This window comes from Corvus brachyrhynchos, unplaced genomic scaffold (assembly GCF_000691975.1).
Source record: "Corvus brachyrhynchos isolate BGI_N302 unplaced genomic scaffold, ASM69197v1 scaffold4, whole genome shotgun sequence".
NCBI classification, from domain to species: Eukaryota; Metazoa; Chordata; class Aves; order Passeriformes; family Corvidae; genus Corvus; species Corvus brachyrhynchos.
In genome coordinates this window covers 6,142,274-6,150,954 of record NW_008237878.1, presented here as the reverse complement: position 1 = coordinate 6,150,954, position 8,681 = coordinate 6,142,274, and the positions used below count along the sequence as shown (strand labels likewise).

General features: G+C 48.2%; 1 protein-coding gene across 1 annotated transcript in view; it reads left to right on the top strand.

The window, feature by feature from the left end:
* ABTB1 (ankyrin repeat and BTB domain containing 1) overlaps window positions 1–8,681 on the top strand; it is a 28,357-nt gene extending 19,676 nt beyond the window's left edge. Inside the window, exons 11-13 of the mRNA XM_008632236.2 lie at window positions 133–300; window positions 3,200–3,400; window positions 5,174–8,681. Of these exons, the coding sequence (XP_008630458.2) occupies window positions 133–300; window positions 3,200–3,400; window positions 5,174–5,380 (576 nt within the window). The 3' untranslated portion in view covers window positions 5,381–8,681. The remainder of the gene's footprint in view (window positions 1–132; window positions 301–3,199; window positions 3,401–5,173) is intronic.

Here is an 8,681-nt window from a genome sequence, read left to right as displayed (position 1 = left end):
TAGGGAAAATCAAAGTTACAGAATCTGAAAATCTGAAATATCTTTGAGCTGCTCTGACACCAAGCTGGTAGTGCCCTTTGGTATGGTGCAGTGAGCAAGATGCCAGTGTTTTGGTTTTTCATTCCTCTCCAGGCATTTTTCTGTGGTCGCAGTGATTATTTCAAAGCCCTCCTTGAAGATCATTTCAGTGAGAGTGAGGAGCTACAGACACAGCCCAGCATCCCTGTGGTGACTCTCCACAACATCTCAGAAGACATCTTCATCCGGGTCCTCTACTACATCTACAGTGATGATACAGAGGTGAGGCCAGCCTTGGTCCTTCCTCCAATGCTGGTTAGCTCTGAGGTGTTTTCAGTATTTTTCTAAATCTGGAGCAGGGTGTGCATGTATATTCTTAAATTTCACTGGCCTACTGTGCTACCTCACTTGTGTCTCAGGGATCCACATACTGGGATGCGCTGTTAGCCAGGCAGGGTTGTAGTTCATGTGCATGATGTTCAGGAAGCAAATCCCTAGTCTTTTATCCCATAATAAAAATGTGGAAATTAGGTTGCACGCTGTTTATTGACGTGATAAATACAGGGCTTTGCAGCTTTACCTCTTGAACTCCGTGGAGAGATAAGGGAAGCAGCTGCCAGTAGATGGCAGATGGAACACGTTTGGAGATGTGGATAGGTTGAGAGATTCTGCTTATTTACTTTTGGCATCATAGCCTACTTTTCCATTTGTAGCAAGTCATTATTTCCACTGTCATTAATCACTGGGGTGGGCAAAGGTTCCACTGGGAGACCAGTGCCTTGCTGTGCTCAGTATCGCAGGCAGTAACAAAAGAGCCCTCACCCACTTAGTTTTCAGCCTAATGGAAGGTGCAGCAAATCCCGGCATTTAATTAGCTTCCTGCTTTGGTTTTGTGGCAAATGCTTTCAGCTGGTCTCGCTGGAAGATCCCAGAACACATTCTGGCATCAGGGCAGTGACTGTAGATGCTGCTGCACCTGCCAGTGTCACTTCCCCCAAGCAGTGCTTGTGCTCTGGGTTGGGTGCACATGCAGAGAGTGCACACAGCTGTGACCTTTTTTTTCTGCTGATCTGTTCACCTCCGGGTAGAAGTGGGGAGAGTGTTTGGCAGGCAGCAACGGCAGGATTGCCACTGGTATGCCAGAGAGCAGGTCCTTCACTTGCCTGCACTCTTCCCTCAGCCACTTGCTGAAAGGGCAGGCAGAGAGGGAACAAAGCTGCTTGAAGATCCTCCTGACCTTGTGACTGCACTACAGCCTGACCCTGTTTCCTTGCACCTCTCCAGTCTGCCTCCCTCCTCATGATGACTCACAGGAAGGATGTTTCCCAAGCAGCTCTTGCTTTCCAAGGGGTGCCTCAGGTGCCCTGTCTGGGCTTGGGTCAGGAGGACAGACAAACAATAATGTGTAGGAGTTAAAAGGATCTTACTCATATGTTTTGTGTGCAGAATGGTGCATAGCTTGGGCTTCAAACCGAGCAGCCAAGATGTGAGCTTCTGCAGAGAGTTCACCTGTCATGAGTAACTACCAGAAAAAATGGTCAGGAAGACAGGAATATAGTTTAAGTTCCACATTTACATGTGGAGTGTTCTCCCTGCCCTGTGTTTCTCCAGCCAAGTATCAGCACTCTCAGTTCTATGTTTCTCTTTACAAAGGATTTATGGTGTCTCTCTGCCATGCAGTAGTGACAGTGTTTGCAGTTAAGGGGAAGAGTGTGCAGAGGACATAAAGGGTTCCAGGCACAAAGACAAGTTGCTGATCAGAATACTTGGGTAGGCTCGAGGGCAGTTCTTGGAGGAACATTTGCCAGGTTTTCCTTGATGAAGTAGTTGGGAGCTGCAGCCATCAATACTACTGGCTCAAACACTTCCAGCTCCTGAGGTTCCTGCAGCTTATGAAGGGACAAAGCAGCACTTGGTTAATAACCCCAAGAGCTTTGTTACCCCATGTGCATACAGCCTTCATGGCATGGCTCTCCTACATCTTGCATTCTCCCCAGCTGCTGCAGGGTGTTTCACAGCTGGGCCACTTGCTGGGAGCTGTCTCTCCAAACACAGATGCAGACAGCTGTGGGGGAAGAAAAAGATCAGTTATTTGTAGTTGTCAGAGGGAACAACCCTGGATCTAGATACAGATGTGCACAGCAGTGTGTTTGCTGCTCACTAGTTATCAAGAGAGTGGGCCAGGCTGTACCAGTTACCATTCCTCCATCCAGAGCAGTGTGGCTTGGTCTCTAAACGCAAGGGTCCTCGCCTCCTCCGCAGCCAGGGCATGCTGTGTCCTGCAGATCCACTGTTACAGTGGGTGTGGGTAACTGAGCTCTTTGCAATTCACATTAGCAGGAACAGAGAGGCTCTAGTTCCAGGTTAGTGACGCAGATGGCTGACGAAAATAGGATTTGCCCAGCCAGGGAGAAGAGGCTGAGTGAAGCTGGAGGTGGTGTCTCCAACTTTGTCTACAACATTTTTTATCTTCAGATCACTTGCAAGTACCCAAGAGGGAAATGGGAAGGTGGTCCTCTTTCTCAAGAGCCTTAAAATGTTAAAGGTCATTCACAACAGTTTCAGTTTGAGCATCTGGTGCATTAATTTAGTCCAGTCAGAACTCATGTTAGAGCTCCACTAGTATTTGATGTGCAAAATATGTTCTTACCCAGGTGGGCCTCACCTACAGTTTATTTTGTGTTCAGTTTTCTGTCCTTGAGTGTACCTCTCTGCCAGGGAGGTTGTGCTAGCTGAGTTAGCAGAACCAGTTTGAGGAAGAAACTTAAGAGAATTTTGCATGTTTTTCACAAAATGTGAGTCCAGCAGTATAAAATGGGAGGAAAAATGTGGGGACAAGGTTCTCTGTCCTGCCAGCCTCTTCTGTTTGTCTCTTGGAAGTATGTCTAGTAAAAGCAACCTCCTGCCACTGTCACACTGAACATTTTTTAGCAGCCAAGTGCACTTCGGTGTTTCAGCACAGCCCTGTGCTTAGCTACAGGGGTTACCTGCAGCATGAGAAACTCCCTGCTGCACTTTAAATTCCTCTGGGGTGACTGAGTGGGAGACGTAGCCTGAAAGACAGAGCTCCTGTCTCTCCATAGTTAGCACTTGTCCAGTAATGGGCCAAACAACACGTTAGTTTCCAGTGACAAGCAGTGTGCTCAGGACTGGGCAGTAACTCCCCTCTGTGCACTGCCAGCTGTCCCCAGAGAACGCCTACGACGTGCTGTGTGTGGCGGACATGTACCTGCTGCCCGGCCTCAAGCGCCTCTGCGGCAGGGCCCTGGCACAGATCCTCGACGAGGACAACATCATCAGCATCTGGAGGATTGCAAAGCTGTTCCAGCTGACCCGGCTGGAGGACCAGTGCACGGAGTACATGGCCAAGATCATCGAGAAGGTACCGAAACACTCCCCATGGCAGTGACCACGTGTGCCCCTATATCTGAGCCACAGAGACAGCAGATTGAATGGTTGTAATTTGGTCTGTAGTTAGTGGTTGTCCTCTCTGGATTAATGTGCTTCCTGAAAATGAGCAGCAGTTAAGGAGCAAAGCACATGGTGAGTTAGGACAGAGGAGGAGGAGTGTGGCAGTACCTTATGTCACCACAATAAGCCAAATTTTGGTCCCTGTCTAGCACATCCCTGTGGAATGTGGGGTGAGAAGTTGCCCGAAAAGCTTTGCAAGTACCAGGGGCAGGTGATTTTCACTGAACTTTCAGCCACTGTGCCCAGAGTAGCCATGGTGTTCCCTGAATACACCAGCTGCAGCCTGGAGAACCCAAAGAGGTGTGTAGGGGAGCTCTGTGCAGGAAATATTTTTTGGTGTTGGCTGGGGGGAATTCTTCCTGGCATGATGCTCTAGATAGGAGAAATCAATGTGACCTCTAATCTCCTCGAGGATGACAAATCAAATAGTAGGGGTTTGCTCAGGGTATACTTTGCTGTCAAACAGCAAGAAGTAATGAATTTAACACTGAAGTTTTCCTTATGGGGCTCCATTTAAGTGTTATCCTGAATGATTATAGCTTAGTCTCAGGACTCTTGGAGAAAGTTGCCATATGGAAGGATAAACTAGCATCTATGAAGGGTTTTTATCCTGAGACAGATCTTTATAAATGGCTTGTACAGTTCACATGGGAATGTAACATTTTCACCTGTAGCTTGAAAGGTGTGAAATTATTTTTGGCATGAGAAAACAATGAAGGAAGTGGTTCTGGGGCTGTTACTTTGTTCAGTGTATAGCTTGGGAATGACAGACATAGCCTGTACCCATAGTCTGGCTTCTGAAGAAGGGCTTGAAAGCTGCTGAATATCCCAAGTAGTCATCAGGCTATGGCTTTGCTTGTATGTTCCCCTTGCATTCCCCACCACTAGCTTGAGTGGGAGTCCTTGGACCCAGCACTGGTAGTGTGCCTTCTTAAGGGTGTTGGCACAGACAGAGCCACTCCAGCTGATGTTCAGACATCAGTGGTTGCCAGCATCCTGTGGAGATGCACTGATGGCAGCAGGGAGAGATTTTGTCAGTGTGGTAGCAGAGTAAGGCTCAGCAACCTGCTGTGCCCAGGCACAGTTCAGTAGCATAGACAGATGGAAGCTGCCTCTCACCCTTCAGCTCACCACACGTTCCTGGGGAACCTGATACAGAATCATTCATGGGTGACCCAATTCTGTCAGGTTGAGTGCAGAGCAGAGCAGCTGCCATGCTGGTGGTGGTGAGGCTGAGTCAAGGGGGGATAGTCATTTGTGGCTCCCAGTTCTGAAACAGGCGCAAGCACTCCCTGGCTTCTCTGCTACAGGACATTGCCCAAAAGTGTCTGGCAACATCTCCTGGTTCCTGCCAGGCAGGCTTTTTGGGGGGAATATTGTGCATGCCCGTGCCCCAATACCAGAACCAGGGATGCTTAGTTAGAGGGTGTTACAGGGCATTGTGGGAGGTGCAGGTTGCTTGCAGCTGAGACTGTTTATTGTTGGGGTATTAGTGCCTCCTTTGGATGGATGGCAGGCTGCATCTTCAAGTGGTGTCTGTAGGAAGACTTGGGTCTCCATATACTCTAGCATTCTTTTCTTTTCTGTGGGATCCCTTAACTGTCTGAGACCATTATCCCAACCCCTGGTATCTCTTTACCTGTCTTCTTGTCTTCCTAATGGTTCTCTTGTCTTCCTGGTGCAGCTGGTGGAGTTGGAGGAGTTTGCAGCTGCTGTGAAGGAGAACGCGGAGGCTGTGGAGGAGCGGCAGGAGACTGACTCCATCCCTCTGGTCGATGACATCCGCTTCCACATCACCAGCAACGTGCAGACTTACAGTGCCATTGAGGAAGCCAACCAGAAACTTGAAGCTCTAGAAAACCTCCTGGCCAGTATAGGGCTCGAATGCTGATGTGTGCAAACCCTGCCTGTCAAATGCAGCTGCAGAGCCCTTGCTGCACTGGCTTGGAGTGCAAGAACATCTGAGTCTGAATGTCCCACTTCCCATTCTTGGTCCTCCTTCCCATCCACCTTCAGGCATGGTTTCTTTTTAATTTATTTGTGTCTGGACATTCGCATTTCTGGTTTGTGTTTGGTTTTACTTGCGTTTTTTTTGTTTCTCCTTTCAGAAATAGCTCCCAAAGCTCAGCCTAAGTCAGTAGCTGCTCCTTTGTACAATACAGTGCAGAGAGGAGACTGTGAGCTGTTGGGAATGGTGAGGGAGCTGTTCTGGGGACTTCCTACTGCCTGGGGTTAGGACCCATCCCGTTCTGTGGTTCAACAACACACTTCTGGAACTGGCTCATGCCAGAATATTTGTTGAATTACCAGCAGCAGAGGAAGAAAACTGGATTAAACTCTTAATAAGTATATGGGAAAGGAGTTCAGCACTGTCACTGTCAGCATTATAAGACTGGCAGAAGTGGGCAGTGCTTCCCTAACAGGGACACAGAGGTACTTGGCTATGTGGAGGGCACTGTCTTCACCTGCTATTTTAGTACTTAGATGGAAAAAAACCAAAACAAAGTGATTTCCAGGTCTTCCCTAGCTTTTCATTGCTTTGAAGTGCTCAGAATTTAAAAGCTTTCTGAACAAGCATCTTTGGGAATACAGTAGAGACCAGAATTCTTCCATTCTTAGAAAGCAGCAGCTTTCAATGCACAAAAGAAGGGAGAGCAGCCCTTTTTAAGAGGGGAAGGAAACACCTTCTTCTTGGAAACAGCACTTTTCCCTTTATTTTTGTTCATTGTGGTAGGGCAAGGCTGACTTGCTGGTGGGTCTGGGAAGAGGGGTCACTGGAAATCATTTTAAAAGGAAAGGGGCCTTTTGGGTCTCTCACAAGGCTGCTGTCCCACTCTGCGACCTTCTGGCTTTGCTCAGCCTTGAGCCATGTAGCTTCATTGTCCTCCAGGAAATTCACTGTTTGTACTAATGAATGTTTTTGAATCCGTATTCTGCAGTAGGTCGTGTTATCTCGTGTTGTCTGCCTGGATTCCTAATGAGGGTGATGGTGTTCCTTCTCCTTGGCACTAATCAGCAGCTGATAACCCTGCATAAAGCTTGCCTTGCCAAACAGGCTGCCCTTGGAGCTGTCCATCTCTGGAATGGTGTGTTGGGAGAGTCTCAGGTCTCCAGGGCACATGCTGGGCACACTTTCCCGTGCTGTGCTTTGGGAGGGAGAAGAGGCATTGAGTAAGCACATGGAGAATCCTGCACAGGCTCTGGGCTGCTATAACCAACTCGTACAATCATTTTGGTCACTTCATGAGGCAAGAGCTTGAAATACACTGTTTCAGGTGTGGTTTTATTATGGGATGTGGGAACTGGGCAAGGATCCCCTGCAGCTTCAGGGTGTTGTTTTCTGTAATGGTGGTGGTGCCTCTCATGGCTAAAGAGTTTGGAGATCCAGGGTTTGGCAGGGACTTGCTTCAGCTGTGGATGTATTGGGATGATGGGTTTCCCTTCTTTGCTAATCTCGCCAGGTAAGAGGCTGGTACCCCACAGCAAGTGAAAGCTGCAGCCTCACTGCCTGTGCCTGTCCTGCACTGAAGCTGTTGGCAGGTCCATGGGCAGGCAGTGGGCACCACCTGCACTAAGCAGGCTGCACTCAATTCTGAGGAGGGGACTCTGGGCTTTGGCCAATGTGCTTGGGGAAAGCCAGTCTTTGGCAAAATCGTGTGTCAGGATTGAGTTGCACTTAACAGAAGCTGGGGATAGAGCTGGCGTGGGGGGAGCAGGGATGAGGTTCATTGATATAACTGAACTCCAGATGCTTATGCACTTTGTCATCTGGGTTTAAGTGGTATCTCTTGCAGATCAAGTCTCTGGGGCAGGGGATGGTGGTGGCAGGTCTACTCAAGCAGTCTGTGCTTCAGTTCTGTTTCAAAACCCTTGTGAAGAAGTGCAGGGAGTTGTTGTGGTTTGTTTTCTGCAGTCATACTAGGGTGAGGGTGTGTCCCTGCAGGGGTGTGTTGCTGCATGGAAGCAGCAGGAGTGTGCTTCTGTTTGGGACGGTGACGTGGAGAGGAGCTGTGCATTTGTTGTGTGATTTGTGGAATGTACCTCCATGTCCACCTCTAAGCCCAGTGTGTCTTTGACAGGACCAGCAAAGAGCCCAGCACAGCTGTACTGATGAAGGTATCTCCGTGAACATGGGGAGGGGAAGGGCTGTTGAGGAAGCTTTAATAGGAAGTCCCATATATTTTGGAGGAAGAAGGGTGAAAGAACTGCTTGTTTTCTTGCTGAGTGGAGTGTCAGGCTCATGAAAGCCTGCTGCAAAAACCAGCAGCTTAACGCAGCTGATTCAGTTCCCCTGTGTTTCTCCTCTATATATGGCTGAAGATAACACTGAACATAAGCAGGATGTTTAGTTTATCACATCTCTTCTCCTCCAGCAGAAATTCCACTTCTGACATCTTTGTAGTCAGCTTTCCACAGCAGTGGTTTGTGACAGCCCACAAGGCTTGCACGGAGCCACCAGGGAACAGGACGTGGCCTTTGCCTTCTGCTTGTACTGAGCGAGATGCAGAAGCAGGATTATCAAGGAATGTGCTAATGCTTTTCTCTGCAGATTCCTCAGCTGCTAAAGGACACTGGCTGTGAGCAAAGCAGGAGGAAGGCAGAGGAGGAGCAGCAGTGCTGGGAAGCATTTTCCATATGGCTGCTCTTGAATAATTCCATTCCTGCGTCCTTAAGCGTGGAGCAAGTGAGGCTGCAGTTGTACATGTGGGAGAAAAGGTCAGCGTGGCCTTTTGATCTGCCTCCCCAGCAGTGTGAGTCCACATGGGCTTCCAAGCAAATGCCTCATCTGTCTGCGTGCACTTAGTGGTCACATCTGTGAGGCCTGTCAGGTTGTCCAATTATTCGGGATCCTTTAACTCCCCCCGTCCCTTTTGGCAAAATAGGGCTATCCAAAAGCGTGCATAAGCAGATGGTCAGCATGCAGGCAAGCTCTCTAATTAAGATGAGCCAGGACAAAACTTAGATTTGAATTCACTTTATTCTTGCTGCAAATAATTTTATCACAAAATAAAAACCTTCTGATTTTTCTTCTGTTGCCAGTGTCCTTTCTGTGTTTTGTTGCCTCTGTCCTTTTTATTTACTACTAGCCACTTGCTGAGTTAAGAAGATTGTAAAATTTACCAGAGCAACATTATATTTAAGAAGAAATGTGTAAGCATGTGTGCAGCAATAAAATAGTCTATTTCACTATA